This window comes from Theobroma cacao, chromosome 10 (genome assembly GCF_000208745.1).
Source record: "Theobroma cacao cultivar B97-61/B2 chromosome 10, Criollo_cocoa_genome_V2, whole genome shotgun sequence".
Classification (NCBI taxonomy): domain Eukaryota; kingdom Viridiplantae; phylum Streptophyta; class Magnoliopsida; order Malvales; family Malvaceae; genus Theobroma; species Theobroma cacao.
The window spans coordinates 14,855,599-14,878,666 of NC_030859.1; the positions used below are offsets into that span (position 1 = coordinate 14,855,599).

Sequence of the window (23,068 nt, forward strand, 5' to 3'; positions counted from 1 at the left end):
ATTCTAGGGTTTTACTCTTTGATATTAATTATAGCTCTCTTCATAGGCATATACTCATATACTACTCAGCTACTCATAAGCCACTCATGGCCATTCAAATCTGGCCTCTTTATTAGGCTCAACATTTTCTTATCAGATATATCTTCCACCCTGGTAATCCACCTTCTCATTTAGGCTCATATATGATATTTCAATTAGAATCGTTGATCACAAATCTCGATAAGCTTATTCAAACAGCATTGCTCATCAAACACATTCAAAAGAGCGATCATCCCGGGATAATGTCAAATATTTATTTCATCATAACAAATATGTCCAATGATAAAACCACTGACGCCACATCAAAGTCATCATCCAATGCCAAAGCCATGAACAAAATATCAAAGTCACAGGGTAGGATTCTCCACTCCACCAAACTTACGTTTTACATGCCATCATTTTTCCCACAAAGCCAACACTTAATTTGTTATGATGGGGTTAAGCTCTAGGTACAAGGTTAAGCTTAATAGTCGTAACCTCCAACACTTCATCCTGAGATAACTAAATCAAACCATAATCACCAAGTTCAATTAGAAACTCATATATGGAATTATACCAAAATCAGAATTTTCTAATCATTTGCCTTTAAGTAATCATATTAACAATTAGCCTTGTCAATTCATAGGCTCTATGTCAAACATGGCAAAAGTTAAGCTCATCCTTGGAGCTAATTCATTTATTAGCCTCATCAATTTGTGACCATTTGTCGTCTATGACAAACACCGAGGCTTGCCCTCTAGCTAATTCATGTACTTTTAGCTTTAAACCACATCATATCAAATCAAATCTTGGAAATAATCAACCACTAGGATAGAGCCAAAATCAACTTCAAGTGGCTGTTATATCCATATTCATCACATAAGTACATATAAAATTTCTAGGGGTTCAATATCAATTACACGTATACGCAATAGTCCCATATAACATCAAAGTGGGGAAACATCTGCTAGTACTTACTTAATCAAAGCAGCAAGGTTGACTGTCTGAAATCCCAAATATAGAACGACTAAGCATTAACACAATGCACTCACCTTAGTGCATATCCAACCATTTCAAATTGCTGCCCGAGGCTTTAAACCATCGCCTTATCACATATTTTAATTCTAATGGACCTGATAGTCCCATCTCATCCACTACAACTACAAGTCGTAGGATCACATTCTCGTAAATATTTTCTTAGGAGCATCTTACCCTAAAATCCTCTTAAAGGTGGCTTGTCCCTCAAGGTGGCTTCCTCAGCCAAACTAGATCAACACTAATCAAATTTTAAACATAAAATTTGAAGGTTGGTTGGCTTACTAAAACTTAGGAGTTTGTGTAGCCTCTTACTCATGAATGGTGTTGCAGTCACAAAACATGAACAAGACTCTACACTATTCCTTATTTACTTCGTTGACTGACACAAACTGACCTAGAACTCTTTATAACCTAGGTTCACTTTGATATCAACTTTGTCAAGACCCATATCCTAGGGTCCGTGATCGGCATGCACAAGCCTGGTAGACAAGCCCACGAGACTCGAGGAAGCTTTTGTAATTAAGTCTTGTTAATCATAATTTATAATCATAAGGCCCCATGGCCAACATTATTTCATTAAACTCTAATATTTAATATTCAACAATAGCCCATCGACTCATAATAACATTCAGGACTTAAACACAACATGCACGTAGCCATACATTGGCTAGTTCATCCAATTGTTTAACATCTCATTACATAACTTAAGGCAACTTCGTGCCAACATATTTCCTTTATGACATACTTTGTCTACATTGCGGAAACGTAAATAACTATGACTTAGACTGTGATGTAGTGGAGTGTTCATCAGCAAAAAACCTACCAGTTGTCAAAATAGTGTGTTTGTCTAAATGACAAAGCTAGCTATCAATCCGTCCTGTCTATTTATCTGCACAATACAACTGAAATGGGTGAGTCACACTAGTACTTAGTGAGTGGGAACATAAAACAATAGCAAATGTGCGGGGATAGTTGTTTCACATATCCTCTAATCATGCATGCCTATCATATATCTTATGCAAATACATAATATGGGCAAGTTGGACATCACCTGTCAATCATGGTCTATCATAATCATGGTAGCCATTCTACGTTGTATACTTATGTCTATTAATATACTAGGGTGGTATACTCATCATCACCTTACACAGTCAATATCGTTATCAACATAACTTTTTATCAGTTTAATATATCGTATGAACCAGCCCACCTTATAGTTGTCTACATACATGGCTTAGCATACATACCCTTAAGCGTTCATTTCGACACCAAATCATAAGCTCCTCGAGCATACAGCACATCATAACCATATATCAATTACATATGGCTCTTAACTTAAGGTTGTGCATTAATCATCATTTCATAACATCTTACAACACTACATGGTCATAACATCATATCATAGAGTGGTCCTCCCTTGGACATCAACAAATCACGCACGGTGGCCAACTAGAGAAAAAGCAAGTCACGCACAGTGCCAAACCAACTGGCTAAATATCAAAGTCATTGTCCAGAGCAATCTCTCCACAGACAACATCACAATCCCCATCCGAGGCAATATCCCAACGAAAGGCATCACTTGGAGTATTCTCCACAAGTGACATCATAATCATCATCTGGAGTAATCTCCCGACGGATGGCATCATACACAACAGGCAGGATTTCAACCACAGCCTTTGTTTAGCATCGTCCTTTAGGCATGGACATAGTCATCATCGTACAATAGGCAAGAATCACAGGTGGGACAAAACCACCATCCCTGCCGACAAAATATACATAGTCAGAGGGACATGGACACACTCAATCTCATAATATCAATCGTCCAACATCGTCTGGAATCATCCACGGATGGAACATACATATCTCACATCATATCATCTTCCAAAACCATCCACAGATGGAACATACATATCTCACATCATATCATTATTCGAAATCATTTACAAATGGAGCATATTCCTTAGCACAATTATCATTCATCATACTAGTCATCATGATATATTCAATCATTCGTAATCATGCCTTATTTCTCATTTCAAGAACATAATCACTGGCATGTTAATTACTTAGCCTAGGACAATCCTTCTAAGCAATTCACATAATCCTCATAACATTCACTAGTCTAGACATGGCATTCTAGACATATTTATCACATACACATTCGTATTAACATCATTAACCTAGGCATAATCCTTCTAGGTGTTGGGTGAGGGCTAATGTCAAGCCCAGCTTTACAATATGTTTATTATGTCATTCCTACATAAGAATGCATGTTTGCTTTCTTGGGTACCTCGAAAATCGTTAAAGGACGGCAATGTATCAAACGGTACAATTAAGTTGAATTAAGCCTTGAACTAGTCCAAATAAATATTTTAAGATGAAATTGAAAATTTTAAAACCCCAGAATGACTTAAAATGGTGATTCGAAGTTCGAGGACCGATTTGGAGTCAAATTGAAATTTTCATGACCTAGGGGTAAAATGGTCATTTTGCCACCTGAGGTTAAGATGTGAGTGTCGGATGAAATTTTTGACTAAGATTGATCATTTGGAGTATAATTTGAGTTTGGGAAGTGAAGAATTTTAATTTCGGCATTTTTTCGAGGATAAGGGCAAAATAGTCATTTTGCCACCTCAAGGGCAAAATTGTAATTTTACACCACCCAACACTTGTCATGCCCATGGATTTCAGCCATTAGCATTTTATATCATGGATAATTGAAGGGTTTTATGTGGTGGTGGAAGAAAGCTTAATTATTAAGTTTTTAAACATGGACCAATAACATGGTGACAAGTGTCAAGCTTGGATTATTTTATTATTTGGCTTTAAAAATCAGCCCATAACCCTCCCAACTCATTTATCTTGGTCGGCCAAAGAGAGAAAAAGAGAAAGAAGGAAGAACAAAAACCCTAGAGAGAAAAATTCAAAGGGAAATTGTTGATTTTCAAAGAATCAAGCCATTAAAGGTAAAATTTCTTAATTCTAGCTTGTGATCTACCTTTCCTATGCATTATTTTGTATTTTTCATGGTTGAATCACAAGATATCATGAAGGATAGTGTGCTGATCAAACCTTAGGAGAGAGAATTTGATGATGAATTTAGTTAGAAAACATGTTATTCTAGTGTTTTTAGTTCTTTGGTGATGTGTAGTATGAAAAGCAAGCAAGAAAAATTCATGTTCTTACATCACCTTCATTGGCCGAATATTCCATGTGGAATATTGATGATGAATTTGATTGAATTTCAAGTGATTTGATTAGGAATGAATTATTTATGGTGTGAGAATCAAGCATGAAAAATTATATTGTTAGTGCACTCACCATGGTTGAATTTTTCAAGAGAAAATGTGAGGATGATTTTGCCACATTTCAAATTATTTAAATTGTGTTTAATGATTTGGAGCATTGGGAGAGAAATGGAATTGTTTGGAGTTGAATTGGACGTATTGGCTAATTAATCGGGTGATAGATCGAATTAGGCCAATACCATTTTATTTAGGTACATAATTGAATTTATATTGAACACCGTATTTAGATAGTTACCCGAGTATTTCACATCCCATTTCATGCATTAGTATAAAGCCTGAATTAGTTTTACAACGGTTTAGCACAAATGTAACAAATTGCTTATTGTGCATTATGTATAGGTGGTGAGCATTCTGGCAAAGTAAAAAGGTAGTATTCGAGGATCAAGAATCAGAGTTTCCCAAATTCAATTCTCATTATAGTGAGTAACCTTATTATCGTCTTAATTATCTAAAGTATGTTTTTATCCGATTTTGTAATTTTATGAAAAATGTGTTTAAATGAAATGATTTTATAAATTGTTTTGAAATTTGATGATGAATTGAAAATGGAGTAATTGGAGACTACTTGTTGTATTGTAAATTATGTTTTGAATTGAATGGCTTATGATAATGTGGGCATGAATGGCTTGATGGGTATTTGTGTTGAAAATGTATAAACTGTTGTTTACCTTGATAGGCTAGATAATGATAAAATTGCCATGTCATGCTGTTGAATTTTATTGAATTGGTGGGTTATAGATTGGTCACTGTAGTGGTGGGTTCTGTGGACCAGCCTTTTTGAGGGGCACGAAATTCGAGTATATTCTTACCTCGGTTGAAGAGGCGCGTAGGGTAACTCCTGAGGTAAAACTTTAGAGTTCACTTCACGCTGAACCACCACATGAGGGTGAACTCAGCCAACGTCAAGAAACAACTATGTTTTCAAAATAAAAACATGATTTATGCGTACATGACTTTTTAACAGTCTTGGCGGACTCAGTTGGGATAGCCCCAGGCCAAGGTATCCCTGACAACTGAGTATGAGAATGATTTTGGCACGAGCCAAGCTTTTCAGGAAATCATAAGCCTTGTTATTTATTTGGTTGAAATGAATCTATTTTATCTTATTAAAATGAGTTCGAAATGTTATGAATCATTTTTATGCTAATCTATTTTATCTGTCTCCATTTACTCAGCTTTAGATATTTTAGATGATATTTATTTACTCACTTGGATTATATAATCTCACCACCCTCCTTTCCACCCATTTCAAGCTTAGGATAGTTTGTAGATAGCTCATTTCGTTGAGGGCTACAGTTGGACTTGCATCCTCAAAAACTGTAGGTTCACAGCCTTCATTACTTTTAGTCATTCGGGGGCTCACATATCATTGTTAAATGTTTTGAATACCTAGCTGCGTGTGCTACTGTATGTAGGAATTTATTTTGCTTTTACGCTGTAAAAATTATTTACGTAGCGTTCTATAAAAATTGTTTTATGAAAAATTAGAATATTTTATTAATTATTTTTATTTTATTCCATTAGCTATAATTTCACTTTAAATTAATGTTTTAGATATCTAAACTTATTTTCGGTTATGAAATGTGTAAATTTCTCTCATATACTACATTTTAGCTGGTTTTGAAATTTTTAGAAAAAATGACCAAAATACCCCTGTGTAGTTGAAATTTCTCTTTGATTGTTTTTGAATTGAAATTGGTTCATATCACTTTAAAACATGATTTTAGTAACTAATACTCGTAGGGGTAGCGAGAAAACTGATGTTAAGTCTTGCGGGGTTTCGATTGGCATTTCGGGTAATGAATGTCTATCGAGATATCACGACGATTGTCACGGGCTTGATAGGAGTTCTGGGTTGTGATAGCTAATCATGCATCAAATACAAATAAAAACATAGCGAAAATAAAATTAACAAATTGAATTACACCTCACCCTCCTAGGATTTCTTCCATGCCAAATTGAGTACAGAATTAAATTAATAAATAAAATTTATGATCAGATCACTTTACCTAAATAACAAAGGTTGATGAATCCTTTGTTAAACCACCACATCAGCCTTCTAAAAAGCTCAACCACCTCAGCTCGATTGTTGCAAACCAAAGCTGTCCAAGGAGTCCTTGTGTTGCCTCTGATGGTAATCCATACTAATGAATTAGAAAGTCCTTATTTAAGGATTGGGAGTGCTATGCCTTGACAATGTGCTAGCAAAGATGAGTTTTATAAACTTATAATCCACACAAAATTTTGGGGTTGAACACACAAAAGAAATCAAGTGAATGAAAATCTATTTTTCTTCACACAAGAAATGACAAGACAAAAGGAATTTCTAATGTGTCGTTCTCTTAATTTTTCAACCGTTCTCTCTCATTTTTATTTGAAGGCTATAGCAAGGTATTTATACCTTGGATTAATGTTAAACCCTAATTACAAAGCTATTTTGTAATTGCCAATTAATCCAATAATTTGATTAAACTATTTAATTAAGTCCTTAAGAAGCCTAGTTAACTTAATTGTTTAATTTAATCAATTAGGCCCAATAACTTAATTAAACAATTTAATTAATTAAGCTCAACAATTTAATTAAACAATTTTAATCAATTAGGCCCAATGACTTAATCCATAAGACTTTAACTGATTAACACAGTGAACAAAGCTATCAGGTAGTGCAAGTCAGAGACGGCTTAATCAGTTAAAGCCTACCTTTAATTAGTTAACAAAACACCGTCTACACATTTGAATTTAAACACAAAAAGACAAATAATGGGCAGAAATTGTTTGTAATGGCTAGTTTTTGTCTTTAACAGTTAGAAGTGATTTTTCAAATATTTAAAGCCTCTCAAATAGTCAAAAATGATGGAGAGAAGTTCCAAAAAGTTTGAAAGAGCTTAGAAGAGCAAAAACCTTCTTTTTACACTTGTACTTCACTCTTACCTTTGTGAAAGTGTTTGAGCAGAAACTTGTACAACTTAGATCAACTTGATGATCATTTGTATTTCATTTTATATTTTATTTCTTGTTTACTTACAGTGTGCGAGACACTCTAAAGGGTAGTCTAAGCTAGCGTAAGTTTAAGACTTGCCGTAAAAAGGGTTAGAGTTTGGGTTAAAAGCTCACCTTATAAAAGCTTGATGGAAGCTGTTAATTCCACTAGTTTTAGTGAAGTTGAGTTGAAAATCATTGATTGGCAAGATCAAGGTAATGGATGTAGGTCAAGTGGACCAAACCACTATAAATATTGTGTTTTATCATTTTTCTTAACCTTTATTTGCTTGGTGTTCACTAACTTCACAAGTTCTTAACCATCCATCTTAAATCTTCCAAATGGATTTTAAATTTCAAGAGCTACCTTCCCCCCCCCCCCCCCCCTCCCCCCTTTTACACTCTTTTTGGAACCAACAACTTCCATACTCGACTCTTGAGGTCTTTTACTCAATCTACTTCCAAAAGCTTGTGATTTTTTAAGTCTAGCTTCGTGCAGTGGACTATAGGTGCTTGCAGGTCAACTTTACCTTCTCTGTTTCACAATTCTTCAGTCATTCTTTAACCATTCTATCATAGGGTTGATTAGAGCTTCTCTAGGGAGGACTCTTACCTGGTGTCTTCAATATTCCTTGACTTTTTGACTCTTCACTTCAGCTATTTCTTCCATGCTTCTTTTCTATAATCAAATATCAATTAAAGCATGTTTGCTCTATATTTACTCAATTGAAGACTTAATGTTTTGAAAAGTTTTGTGATGTTTTCTAATCATGAATTTGCTTTTCAAACATTTGTATGATCTTAGGAGATCAAAACATGATATTAGACAATTTCAAATGCTTAAGATCAAAACCAAGATATCATGCAAATTTTGTCAAATCAAAACATAAGATATTCAATGCTAACAAAAGGTTCAATCCTCACAAAGCCATTTTTATACATATATATATATATATATATATATATATATATATATATATATATTTACATAGTATATACGACTTTAAAAACCATATTCAAAACATGGTAACAATCATTATTCATTCACAATTTCATGTTTTCTCAAAAGCATTCCCAATTCTATTTCAAACATGATTTCATATTTATATATTAAAATATTTTGAAAACGTCATAACCACTCACTTGTTTGAAGTGTGCTTTAAACTCTATCACCTTTCGACGAATACTCGACCTCTCAAATATAAAACTTTTCCAACAACACCTATCCAAGATTAATCCATTGTTAATACCTTGTTCTTTAGGCATAACCTTCGCCAATAACCATTAATCTTTTCACCAACTTCATTACTTAACCTTAAATCCAAAAATCAACCATTAAAAATCTAACGTAACTAGGAGTTATACTACAACTAGTTTAGGATTTAAGCAACTTTACCTTAGTGAGCTTGAGAGTATCCAAAACCACTCCAAAACCTAAGTTTTAGAGCGTAAATTGAATTTTAATGATCTATAAATTCTAGAAATCAAAACCCAAAGTTTAGATGTTTAAAACGAGGAAACCTTACCTCTAAAAACCTCTAGAATCAAAATCTGAACCTGATTATGTCTTTTAAATGCTTGAAACACTTGAAACTGATGAGGAAGAGTAAAAAGGGAAGAAAGAAAGAAAGGGCTTAGATTAGAGAGAGAAAGTATTTTTGTCATTTTTGGAAAAATCTAGGATTTTAGGGCTTTAAAATATTGAAGAAAAGTCTGTTTTACCTTCTTTTTTTTTACAATCTACGATAAAGGTATTGATACTTTCGAAGTAGGTATTGATACTTTTGTTATAAGTTTGAAGGTATCAATAGTTGTTCATCCAATATCGATATTTCATTCATCAGATGCATTTCTAAACTTCAAGTATCGATACCTTACGAACAGGTATCGATACTTTTGGTCTAAAACGCAATTTTCAAGACTAAAACCAAAGCATTTGACTCTATCTAAGTCTTAATTTTCAAATAAACTCATTTGGCAACCAAAATACCCGTTTCTTGGTTGTAAATGTTCAAAAATATCATTAGAAATCATAAATTTACATGCTCACTAAACTAAGTTACAGCTTTAACCTTTTATTAAAGGTTGAGGTTTCACATGACCCCTCTTAAAACTAACCCTAACCTTAGATATATAAACTTCCTCTTATTATTTTTTCAGCCTAACCCATTCGCCCTACTCCTTCTCCTTTGACCGTTGCCACTATCGATCATCATCGATGAAAATTCAATTAAACCATTATTCTTTTTTTTTTATTTTCAATCAAACACTTTTACTTTTATCTTGAACCAAATAAGTCTTTATAATTAATAGTTGACTACCTATTGTTAATCAAAATACTAATTGTCATTCCTTGGCACGTGGCATGGTAATTGTCATAATAGATGATAACATGACATGTTAATGTAGTATGATGACATGGTCATGTGGCATTTTTCACCTTCCAGATTAATATCATGTGAATATAAATTGACAAATGATATTTTGACTAGTTTATGAGTTTATTTGAATTTTCTTAAACACATTAAGGACTTTTTTAAATTTCTTTATTTAAATCCTTGAATGAAATTTTTTATTTAATCATTTTACTCTATCAAAATTTTAAATTTAATCTCTTTTCTATAATTCGTATAAATCAATCTTCATCATTTTAAAATTTATTAATTAATATTAGTTTAAGTATTGATACTATTAAAATTTCTCTACTAAAATTATGGTGACATGACATTTACCAAGTTGACGTAAAAAATATTTTGATAAGGTAACATTGATGAATGCTTACATGGTGTTAATCAGTACCGTTGTGAAAATTTTTAGATTTTAAATGTCAAACAAGTTTTCATTAAAATTTTTTTTTTTACTTGCAGAATTTTTCTTTTTAATCCTGGTTTGCATCTATCAACCACTTCATAATTTTTGCCATTAACACCCCACCAATCATTCGATTAAAAACAAGCAAATTATAAGCAGGTTCAGTTAGAATCAACATCAAGGTATTGGCAACTTTAAGACCATTTTCAAAAGCCATATGTTTCAGAAAATGGATGTAGAGTTGAGAGTTATAGCTGCTCAACCCAGTTTCAGGTACCCTTCATCTTTCTAATGCTATAGCTGCATTTCAAATTATTTTGTATCATTGATTTTTGTTTGTGGATTCTCTGGCCTTTGCTTACAGCTTTGGTGGTGCATATTCGCCCCCATGAGATGACCCCAAATTTGAAGTCCTTCATTATCTTTTCTTCATCTATCTTTGTTCTGTTTCTAGCAATCTCTTTTAGTTTCAGCAGAACAAACTACCACAGAATCCAGCAATTGAAATTAAGCCTCAATTCACGCCACCCAACTTTCTTTCAATCCCTTCTATCATTTCTGCTCAAAACCCCAAATCCCAACCGATCCCACTCCCCAAATCGCATTTCCAGGGCCTCTCACTGCGTTCTATGGATGGCTCCCTTCCTTTCAGGTGGTGGGTATAGTTCAGAAGCATGGTCTTATGTTTTAGCACTCAATGAATACATGAAAAGTCTCGAAAACCCCAGTTTCAAATTGGCTATTGACCAACATGGTGATTTGGAGTCCCTAGAATTTTGGGAGGGATTGCCTCAAGATATCAGGAACTTGGCAATTCGGCTTTATCAAACAGAATGTAGAATAAATGAGACCATTGTGGTTTGCCATAGTGAGCCTGGTGCTTGGTATCCCCCATTGTTTGAAACCCTTCCATGCCCTCCAACTGGTTATCATGATTTCATGTTTGTCATTGGCAGGACCATGTTTGAGAGTGATAGACTGACTTCTCAACATGTTAAGCGTTGTAATAGAATGGATTCTGTTTGGGTTCCTACTGATTTTCATGTGTCTACATTTGTGCAAAGTGGGGTTGATCCAGCTAAGGTTGTGAAAGTTGTGCAGCCTATTGATGTGAAGTTCTTTGATCCCTCCAAGTATAAGCCATTGGACATTGCTTCCAAAGGGAATCTGGTTTTAGGTGCAAGGATTCCTAATTCCAATCCTCGAAAGGAGTTTGTGTTCTTGAGTGTCTTTAAGTGGGAGTTTAGGAAAGGATGGGACGTGTTGCTCAAAGCATACCTGAGAGAATTCTCCCGTGATGATGGGGTGGTTTTGTACTTGTTGACTAATCCTTATCATTCTAATAGAGATTTTGACAACAAGATTGTCCAATTTGTTGAACATTCTCACATGGAAAAGCCAGCTAATGGGTGGGCTTCTGTGTGTGTCATTGATACCCACATAGCTCAGGTCGATTTGCCAAAACTGTACAAGGCAGCTGATGCATTTGTGCTTCCATCAAGAGGAGAAGGATGGGGGAGACCTATTGTGGAAGCCATGGCAATGTCTTTGCCAGCAATAACAACTAATTGGTCCGGGCCTACTGAGTATTTAACAGAGGAGAATAGCTACCCGTTGCCAGTGGATAGACTGAGCGAAGTAACGGAAGGACCATTTAAAGGGCATTTGTGGGCTGAACCATCAGTTATTGAGCTTCAAGCTCTTATGAGGCATGTGATTAGTAATGTGGAGGAGGCCAAGGCTAAAGGTAAGCAGGCGAGGAAGGACATGATCAGAAAGTTTTCTCCTGAAATTGTTGCAGGGATGATCACAGGCCATATACAAAATATAATTGACCAATGACAAGATGATGTCATGTGGTGATTTATGCACAAAGTATACTTGAGATTATGCTTCAGTTGAAGATTATATGATAAGTACTGGTGATTTTATGAGTTCAAGCCAACTAAAGCAGTTTGCAAACGTAGTCTATGTTTGATAGCTTTTCTTCTTTATGGCATGCATTTTGTAAAACATTTCATCCCTTCGACAATGGAGACCAGATGAATGAAGAAATGCTCTCATTTGAAAGATGCCGCTGTTTGTAAGTTGATGTATCCTCGCAGATTCAAGATATTTCCTTTTTAAGTTCTCAAGGTTCCAATCTCATTTTGGTTTTAGAGGCTACTTCAGCAAGTCTAATTATTAAAGATGATTAATAATCCTTAGATGATTATCCTTTTTTTTTTCTTTCTTCTGATTTGATATGTTTATATCATTGTTAGCCACCGCTGGTTAACATACTCAGGTCCGAGCAATGATTTTTCCATATACTGATGCTGTACTGTTATGTATACATAGTACTTGCTCAATGTAGTTGTGAAAGACACCATGTTAAAAGAATTGCTCATTATTAACAAAGGTTATGCATAATTTGTTTGCTTGGAAATTCTGGATTGTTGAACTTTCAGGAATCCCAACTGTTTTTGGCTAGCTTTGTGGAACTTGATCAAGGGCATGGCATTCTACCGTACCAATCATGTGTAGTCCAGACAACATTGCATTAGAACTGTGTAAGTTTTTCAAGCAGAGAAGACATTCCCTGCAATTGAGATATCAGATCCACACAAGGAAAAATGGATGCCATTTGGTGACACCCAAGTAATAAACCCCCAACTTATTGTATGCAACTATGTTACTCGGCAGGTAAGAAGGGAGCTGCAAAGTATTTGCAATTCGACAGGATATTATTGGAGGTAGGGAGCAAAAACTTCCAAAACTTTCTTATAAACAGGTTTCTTGAAATCCACTGCCTGCACAAAATGAGAAATGAACAGCAACCATTAAATAAACAAAGGAGACAAAGCTAATCGACCTATAATTGATACAAAATGTTAAGAGTGAGAAGCACTCACGAGCTCAACTATTTGTTCTGGTGTCATCCATGACCATTCACCAAACTCAGGTTTCTCAGTCCCATCACCCAAAAGATTAATTTCTTCCTCCTTCCCAGTGAATTTAAGGAGAAACCTGTTTGTAATGGTCAATTTAAAAAGAAGTCAACTTAGCTTGAAATATCAACAACAAACAGTTACCTTTACAAATTATAACTGAAAAACAATAGTTGGTGGACAGATCACTTTTGGAACCAGTGCTAGCAAGCGCATATTAGCATTGCAGAATAAACTATAAAACCTTCTTTGAAGTTGCTTCTGCTCTCTACAAAAATCCAATTCAGATCAAACAGAAATGACTGGTCCAAGTTCACTGATCAAAAGTTGAGTTGAACAATGGCTGTAGAAGACAGACAAACAAAACACAGGCCCACATATTGCTTCTACTACCTACCGAATCCAATTCAGAGCAAAATAAAAAGACTACTCTTAGTTCACTGATCAAAAGTTGAGTTGTGTGATGGCTGTGTAAGACAGAGACACGCACATACATGGACATAATTGCATACATAAATACATACATGTATACTTTTGGATAATTGGGGTTTATTGATGCATAGTTAGACATTAATACCCATAATCACTTGTTGCCTCAATCTCTGCCAACCTAATACAATCACTTTAAGTTTTGTCTTTCCATCCTATGTATTATATCACAAACTACCTACATTTAAGGCTAATCCAAGCACTCACCACTTTTGAGCTTGACCTTTCCAGTCTGAACCCCATTGATGTTTCAGTTTTTCCCTAACTTCTGGTGGGAAGTCATATGTCAGCCAATATGGTGCCTGCATGGCAGAACCAATAAATGGACATCCTCCAGGTAAGACATGAATAAGAAATGCCCAAAGTGCAGAATTCAAAAGAAATGGAGAAAAGTAGAGCTCAATAACATATGCAAAGCAATATATTTGGAACACTTATACCATAAAACTCAAGATCCAACTAGCTGCCAATAATTTAATATGAAGATAAACATGTCAGAGTTGGAGTGTTGGACTTCTATGTATGTGTGTAAAATGGAGTTCGACATTAGTACACAAGGGAGAAAACCTCTAACCAAAATACCACTAAGACCTTTTCTCACTGTTCATGTAACTACTACTAACAAAAGCACATAAACCCTAGATTTTCTTTTAGTTTTTTGTTTTTAGGTTGAATCTCTATAAAGAAAGGAATAAATACCAGTTATTTCAGTCTGTTACAAGTATTAATACAAGAATTGTCAGCATTTCTTTCCTTGGTACCAAGAATGCTCCAACTGAACTTTTCTCACTGAATCACAATCTAACCAAATCTATCCAAAAAGCAGGCTGACAGCAGGTTATCCTGCCCATCAAACCATTCCAAAGTCAGCAATATCCAGCCTTTTTTTGGCATCATACTCTATTTTATGGTTTTATTATCATCAGTTAAGTCACACCTTAGCCTAGCATCATTAAGTGCTTGTTTGGCCTGGCTTTTTTTCAGCTTATCTACCTCTTAAAAGCAAAAGCCAGGCCAAACAGAAATTTAGAAAAGCTCTTAAAAAATAAGCGGCTTTTTTTTAAAGAATAAAATTTTGAAAAAAAGAGCTTTAGAAAAAGCTCCAGAGAGGAGCTTTCTCTTATCTTTTTTTAAAAACACGACTCTTTTTTAGGAAAAATTTTCTTTTTGTTTCAAAAATGTCCTCATCTACTAAAAATAATTTTAACATTATCTGTTTTTATTTTTATATGATTTATTATTAATTACAAACTTTATGTTATATAAAAATACTTTTTATATTTTTTATAAATAAAAAAATAAAATTAACTTGTTTCCATTATGAACAAAGAAATTTGTGATTAAAAGAAAATTATTTATTAAATACCCTTTTATGGTAATTTTAATCAAAATTAAAACTTATATACATTATTTTGTCAAACAACTTATTTATAAAAAAGAACTTATAAAAGTAAATTTACCAAACAGATTTAGCTTAATTTTAAAAACTATTATTTTTCATAAGAGCTTCAAAATAGCTTTTAAGCTAAAAAAAAGCTAAGCCAAACAGGCTCTAAGTTCCAAAGAATGAGTGTAAAGTAAAGATTGAGAAAATAGAGTGATGGTAGGAGCATTGATTTCATCCAAATAGTCAATTACTTAAATACACACACCAAATAATCCATATTTGATAATTCAAAAAGCTTTGTGCCATTTCTTTCCAAACCAGTTAGCTCTTAGAGAGACTGATTGTCAAATTTTGGGTGTCAGCACATCCAGTATTGCTAAGCCATCAATCAAATACCTGATTAATTGTCAAGATTATGATGACCCCTTTGTATTTATCCATGCACAGAGAAATTTTTGTGACTTGCTCAGTTTTCAATTTGAAATGTGTTTTCAAACATCAATTCTAGGGGCTACCATTACATTATCACTGATGGACTAGAGATAAGAGCCCACATAGACTGTTAGGTTTCAAAGCTTATTAATTTGGAACCAGCTTTAAAAAGTGTCTGGTCAAAGAATAATAGTAAATGAAATTATTCCCCATATCAAAACTACAAAATTCAATCCTACCCCAAGAAGCTGTTTGAAATAGAAGATATTCAATCTATACAAATAAATAAAGTTAGTGGCTGAGTTTAGTGTCACAAGGCAATTACCATATACTTTTAAAGTCACATTTGTGCCCATTTTTTCTCCAATCTAAAAAACCTTACATTCAGTTACTCCTACTCCTCTGTTTTATATTTTCAGATAACTATAAATCCGTATATTTGTTCCTTCTTTTAAAATTTACCCAAATAATAAAATCATTCATTATTTCACCCACAAATTGGGTGTGCATAGGACTAGTATCTTGAAGACTAAATAATCAGAACATTCAGACTTTCTTGAATTTCTATTATATTTCCTAGAAGAAAATGCAATCTAAAAGCACTTAAACCATCCCCCCTAGCATGCGTGCAGGAGCCTCTTCAACTAGTAATCCCAGCAAGAAAAAGAGAAAATACCAACGCAATTCATGAGAGAAAAAAAATAAAGGAGATCTTAAAACAAACCTCTGCAAGAACTTCTGCTGAGCTAACACCAGTTTCTTCCTTTAATTCTCTGAGGGCAGCAACTTTTGGATCTTCATTGTCATCAATCCCACCCTGTGCATCATTAAATCTCATGTAATGCAACTTTTTCTAAAATTTTATACTCATCAAAAGCTCCTAATGCAATAGAACTTGAAGTTTTGAAGTGTAGATAACTGCAATATACAGCTCTTTAATTCAAAAGGCACAACTTCTAAAGTAAAGTGGGCCATGAGGCGGGAGGCACCTGAGAATGTTATTCAAAAGGACCCAAAGATGATGAAGGAAGAAAAGGAGCCACTTCAAACGAAATCAAATGATTACGAGTTAGACAATGAGATAAAGCCAAGAGAGGAGAGCACTTAGAGAATGCATTTTGAGTACAGGAAACTCCATTGGTAGGAATTTCTCAGGGTGTATACTATAAAATCTCAAACACTCCTGATGGTTTTCTATTTTCACAACTCAAATGCAAGGACAAGTTGACAAAGAGCTAGAGAACTGTTACACGTCCTCTCACACAGGTGTAAATTTAAATCTCTGAAGAAAGCCACAAATAAAAGAAGGCAAATCCCCTGCAAGCGGTATCCTGCCAATTGTAGTCAACTTTATCCTAGGAATCTAATGAAATAAACCAAATTTTCCTGCCAATTTGGAGAATTGGAAACCTGAGAGTTTCAAGGGAAATGGAGGAGTAATAACATTTGAGGATCCCTCCTTTCCCTCCTAATTCTAAATTTATCCAAACAAGGGAGGGTTTCCCACTTCCCCTCCCCTGCCCTCCAAAGATTTGTTTTTATTAATGTAATCAAAGCCAGTCCAGTTAACTAGGAATACTGTTAGAAAGACAAACAATGTTAAAGAAACAAAAACATTGCAAGAAGAAACCTGTGGCATTTGCCAAGCATTTGGAATATCCAGCCTCGATGCAGAAAAAATCTACAAATTAAAAGAAGAAAAAAGTTAAATGAATAAATTCACTGTCCAATATTAAACCCAAAAAAAACCTAAATCGAGAGGGAAAACAGCATATAATAAAGACCTTTTTGGAGGAATTGATGAGACAAATTCCCACATTTCTCCTGTAACCTTGAGGAGGAGCTTCCATGGAGGACGATGAACAGCAAGTGCGGCAGAATGGCGTTTGAGGATTCCGACGGTTGGTAAATTTACAGGAATAACAAGGGTATTCTGGGAAGAAAAAAGTGGGATTGGAAACAGGGAAACGATGGAGTGGTGCGTAAAGGAGAAGGGGCCGGCATAAAGCCATTCCCAGTTGCCTAAATGTTCTTTTCAGCTTCCATTTGCTTCGTCATAGAATAGGAGATACGGCACAATTAGTTGTTTAATAACTAGATAGTACAATTATCCACTAGTAAATTGAGAAAATTGTGAAAAATAATTTTTTTAATAAATTTACTTTAAAAATTACTTTTATTATAATTTTAATTATTTTTAGATAATTTTTAACATAACTAAACAAAAATACTCTTTAAACGATTTAATCCAAATTAAGTGATCTTTGTTTCTTTTTCCCTCTTATCATTTAGATAAAAATTTCAAAATTAAATCTCAATTTAGTTATCTCATCATCTAGCTCTTTAACGCTATCGGGGTCTATATCTCACAATCCAGTCCAACTCTTCAATGCCATCAGGGTCTATATCTCATCGTCCAGCTTTCAAACCTCATTGAGGTCTATATCGTCATTCAACTTTCTCACCATCCCAAAGTGCAGAGATGACATCAAGGTATTTGTTATGGGTTCTTAGGTTGATTTTTTTATATTCATAGAATACAAAAGTTGATGGATAAATTATATGATTTTGGAAACTTAAATGTGGCTGGGAGTAGTGAAATCAATCAATTTATAGGCGATACGTGAATATTTATTGGGCATTGCATCACTAGATATTAAGGTGTGTGATTGGATATTAGGCATTGCATGACTGATTATTAGGAATCGTAACTTATTTATTTGGCATTACGTGACTGAATATTAGACAATGTGGGACTCGATAAAAGGCATTGCGAGACTAGATTTTAGGAATTGCGTGAGTTGTGCATTGCGTGACGAGGTTGTAGGAATTGCTTGACTAGTTTGTAGGCATTGTGTGACTGGTTTTTGGTAATTACGTTGCTTTATCTACCTAATGTTGAAGTTGATTATCTACTAATTCAGCCTTCTTAATAACACATTCTGTAAAATTAGAAGAGAATTAGGAATGCTTAATAACCAATGCAACCCCCTTAATTCCACTTATATTGGTGTAAAAGACTCAACTGACACAAAACTCTAAAATTCTCTTTAAAGCACTTAATGCATCAATTTACAAACTAACCATATTCATCAGAAAACAAGCCTAAAACGATTGAACACCTTAGCATTCATGCCTATAAATAGAAGGTATTATTATCCATTTTAATCAAAATCATTTAAGGAAAAATCTCAAAATTCTCATGGCTTCCAAACATTCCAGAGGCGAAATTGGGAAAGGGGTTGCTGCTTAAGAGGAAGATATCCCCGACAATGTTGTAGCATTTTTAGTCAAGTTGATGGACCAAATTGAGAACATGAAGAAGGACATGGGTAGGTTGATGGATAAGGTGTTGCTTATGACAAAAGTCCTGAAGATAGAAATTATAGGCAATAACAAGATTCTAGCTAAAATTTATGAAATAGTAGATGAGATTAGAAAGAAATGAACCACAGTTCATATGTTGTATCATCTATTTTTTTCAACTAATGAATAAAAATATTGATTTATCTCATATTTTCCATAAAATGAGTTTTTGCCTTTAATTTCTATTATGCTAAATAACTTGTTTACTTACCCTAATTTCTTAATTTTCTATTTATATAAGAAAAGCAAGGGTATAATGACAAAAGTTGGAATATTATTTTATTTATAGGCATTAAGTGAATGGATATTGTGTATTGTATGAATGGATATTAGGCATTGCGTGTTTGGTTGTTATGTATTCCATGATTGGTTTTTATGTGTTGCGTGACATAGGGCCAATGCGTGACTAGTTATTTTGGTATAACGTGAGTGGATATTAAGCATTGCGTGACTTATTATTAAGTATTGTGAGACTGGCTTATAGGTGCTACGTGATTTTGCAATGCATATCTTGTTTTGAGACATTTCTTAACTACTTTTTAGGCATTGCATGATTGGTTGTTTTGTTATGTATTCCATGACTTGTTGTTATGTATTGCATGACGTTGGGCCAATACGTGATTGGTTATTTTGGCATAACATGAGTGAATATTAGGCATTGAGTGACTTATTATTAGGTATTGCGAGATTGGCGATGCATGACTTATGCAATTCATCTCTTGTTTTGAGGTAGTTCTTCACTAATTTTTAGGCATTTTGTGAATGTGTTTTAGATATTATGAGACTGACTTTATGTTATTCGTGACTTAGGCATTGCGTAAGTGGTTTTTATGCATTGAGGGGCAATTTTTGATAAACTGACTGATTATGACATTTATTTTCTATTAAATTTCAGTGACCTGCCAAATATAAAGCTTATGATTACATATGGTGGTCATTGGGTCGATGACACTTACAAGGGTGGTGAGACACAAGTAAGGGGTGTTAGGAGTCATTTGTCATTTTCAGGCCGAATGAAGCTGGTTGAAAGGTTGTTGAGGTCAACTCACATAATAACGAAATTGAGCTGCATGCATTGCTCTGTTATGTCGTAGGGGTTTCGTGCGCAGTTATCAAGGACGATAAAGGTGTAACAAATGCTCTGCAAGATGAGAGGGTAGTTGTTGTGTTTGTGACAATTTAGGCACTAAATGCAAATGATATTCCACAGGAACATGGTGTCCAACATAGTAATCACCTATAACGGAATGTTAATTATTCTGACATACCACACCATACATTTCCTAATAAACAACAATGGCAATCACCATTGACGTATGCACATGAGTTTGAGTAGCTCAGAACACACATGAGATGTCTGCAAATGATGTATACACAATTCTGATCAGAATGTGCATCGAATGAAATACTTGGTACTTTGCAACAAATGCAACCATGCCTCGAAAATGCAGTGGGTCTATTGCCATTTGCAAACGACACTATGATGGTTGCGGGTAATGGTGATGCATCTGATTAGATTGAAGATGATGTTGAAAAGGACGACATTGCGGATTGGAATGATGGGTTGGAGGATGACTGTGAAGATGATTATGTTGGCGGACATGATGACTGTTCAGAGGACAACAAGGGTGAGCAAAACGACATTTCGAATTGTAATCATGCATATAGCAGTACAGAACATGCCACATCTATTGTGTTTGTTGTGTTATAAGAGGTTCAGTGCAATGAACATGCCACAACTATTGAATTAGAAGATGTTGAAGGTGCCAACCCTATTTACGACAACCCTATTACACTTGAGAACGGGATTCGTTCGTTTGATGATAGCGATCAAAAAAGGGTAAATGCATGGGTATCTCATCAATGGGTTATTCCAAAGGTAGATATAATATCCTTCCAAACAGTTACGACTGAGGAGTCTAGATCAATCAATGACCACTTATATAGTGAAAAAGTGTTTCTATCGAAGGCCAAATTGAAACGAGGATTTGAGCATGTTGGCACTAAAAAAGCATTTTGAGATTAGAGTTAAAAAGTCATGTCACGCTTGTTTGGAGGTTGCTTGTAAAGAGAAGGCATGCAAGTTTGCTTTGCATGCAACAAAGTTGCTTGAGGGAGAATATTGGCAAGTTCAGATGTTCTAGAAGGTACACACGTGTATCGTTGATGGTTTACAAAGTGGGTACTGAACTACGAATGCGAGGTTAATTGGTGAGCTTATCTCCCCTAGCTGTAAGAAAATAATGTAACCCTATTGAGACTTAAGGAAATAATGGAAGAGATAAATAGCAAGTGGGGATTGCAATGCCTATTTGGTAAAGCTTGGCAAGCGAAGGAGTATGTGAAGAGTCTTATTTTTGGTCCCCCAAATGAGTCATTCCAACTCCTCCCTTTGTATTTCTATATGTTGGAACGTGAAAATCCCAATATTGTCACAGTTGTTGCTATGGATTAGGAACAACAGTTTAAATATTATTTTTAGGCGTTCAGGGCATGTATCCGAGTGTTCAATGCTGTAATGTGGCTTCTAGTTGCTATGGATGCCACACATTTTAAAGGTAGATTCAAAGATATTCTTTTTGTTTCAATATGCAAATATGTGAATGAGCAGATATATCCAACTGCATTTGACATTCGCCACGTGGAAGACGAAGAGTCTTGGTCATGGTTTTCTGACCCGATTGCATCGTGTGATTAGTTATTTTGAAAATGCAATGTTCATTTTTTATCAACAACTTGGCATTAAGAATGCTGTTGAGAAAATGTACCATGACGCGCACCACGATCTATGCAATTACCACTTAGGGAAAAACGTTAAAAACAAGTTCAAGCGCGAAGATATTGCCTTGATTTTCACCCTAGCCACCAATTGCTACAAGCTCGCCAATTTTAACAAGCATATGAATCAATTGAAATAGCTTTGCAAACCTTCTTACGATCGTCGTATGATATTATGCCCTGAGAGATGAGCTTGTGCACGATCACTAATAAAGCGTTACAAGCTTATGGCACCCAATATTACGGAGTGTATTAACTCATGTTTGAGGTTGGCAAGAAAAATGTAAATAGTCGTTTTGGTCGAGTGCATTAGAGGCATGTTCCAACATTGGTTCCATGACCGGCATAAAAAGGCATTGAATTTGACCATGCCCTTTAGCTCTTGGGTTACCGATTTGTTGAACACACGGTTCATGTAGTGAGTCATAAACTTGTCCACCAAGACATGTTCATGTAGTGAGTTTCAAACCGATCTATTCCCCTGCACACATGCAATGGCAACAATGAGGTATGAATATTCATGTTTTCTTATTTTGTGCATGATGAATTGAAATTTAAATTGTTCGCCGACTGTGATTTCATTGTCTTGGTAGTAAGTGTAAATGTGCAATCATTAAATTCTGCTCAAACTATTACAAGACTTCGTCTTAGGTGGAAAGATATGAGGTTCCCATTTGCTCGGCTAGGCATCCCAATGATAAGACATCCCCCATGATGTGTAACAAATTGTCGTTCTGCCAACAACTCGACAAGGTCAAGCTGGAAAATTTAGGAGGAAAAAGATTCCATAAGCTGAGGAAGGCAGTCTATGACGTAGATGTTCACAATGCAAGAGCTATGGTCATACTAGACAAAATTGTCAAACTTTGCTTGCAGGTCCATCGATAAATCTAGAAACATTGTCTACTCAGTCGACGACTCAACGACGATGACAATGACCCAAGGCATGTTCAATTTGCAGACAAACCGAGCACACACGAAACAACTGTCCAATGTGTATTAGAAACTCTAAAAACGTGTTGGGTGTTGTACTTGAAGATAGTGGCTCCTTAGAGGTCAATTGTTAGGGATTGTTTCCAACCTACCATTGAGTTTTGCATTGAATAATACTATTTGAACTTGAGTTTGACCGAGTCTGGAGATGATACTTTGACATCTGAAAACAACCAACATCAAGATGTATGCCTCTGAAGATAATATTGTGGGATCATTAAATGCGTTGTACTCCTTCATAATTTGTTTATCTTTGTAAACAATTAAATAAAATCACAATAGATTTCATATGGTATAAATTATAAGGGAAATTTGTTTTAGGATAGACATTATGGGTTAATCTGTCAAGAAAGAGGTGAACTTTTGATATTCTCGGCTTCTTTAGTGTGTCACATAGATCAAAAAGTGAATATACATTTTATTATTGTATGTTTACCCATCACAATATTTTTAGCAAGAAACTTGGCTTGGTTGTGTAAAATTCAACTGTACAATTTACCATTGATCTTGCTTTCCAATCATAGATGGAAGCCAACAAG

At 34.8% G+C, this 23,068-nt stretch overlaps 2 protein-coding genes across 2 annotated transcripts; one reads left to right on the forward strand and one right to left on the reverse strand.

Annotated features, from left to right (window-relative positions):
- On the forward strand, positions 4,006–12,313 carry LOC18586837. The gene is made up of 4 exons (XM_018129403.1): positions 4,006–4,022; positions 4,704–4,783; positions 10,211–10,427; positions 10,519–12,313. Exon 4 carries the CDS (start codon positions 10,548–10,550, stop codon positions 11,994–11,996), a length of 1,449 nt encoding a protein of 482 aa, XP_017984892.1. The 5' UTR covers positions 4,006–4,022; positions 4,704–4,783; positions 10,211–10,427; positions 10,519–10,547; the 3' UTR covers positions 11,997–12,313.
- On the reverse strand, positions 12,443–17,462 carry LOC18586838 (nudix hydrolase 26, chloroplastic). The gene is made up of 6 exons (XM_007010406.2): positions 17,177–17,462; positions 17,023–17,073; positions 16,117–16,209; positions 13,781–13,875; positions 13,049–13,163; positions 12,443–12,946 (listed from the first exon to the last, which is right to left on the reverse strand). The coding sequence occupies exons 1-6, from the start codon at positions 17,402–17,404 to the stop codon at positions 12,881–12,883; spliced, it is 648 nt and encodes a 215-aa protein (XP_007010468.1). The 5' UTR covers positions 17,405–17,462; the 3' UTR covers positions 12,443–12,880.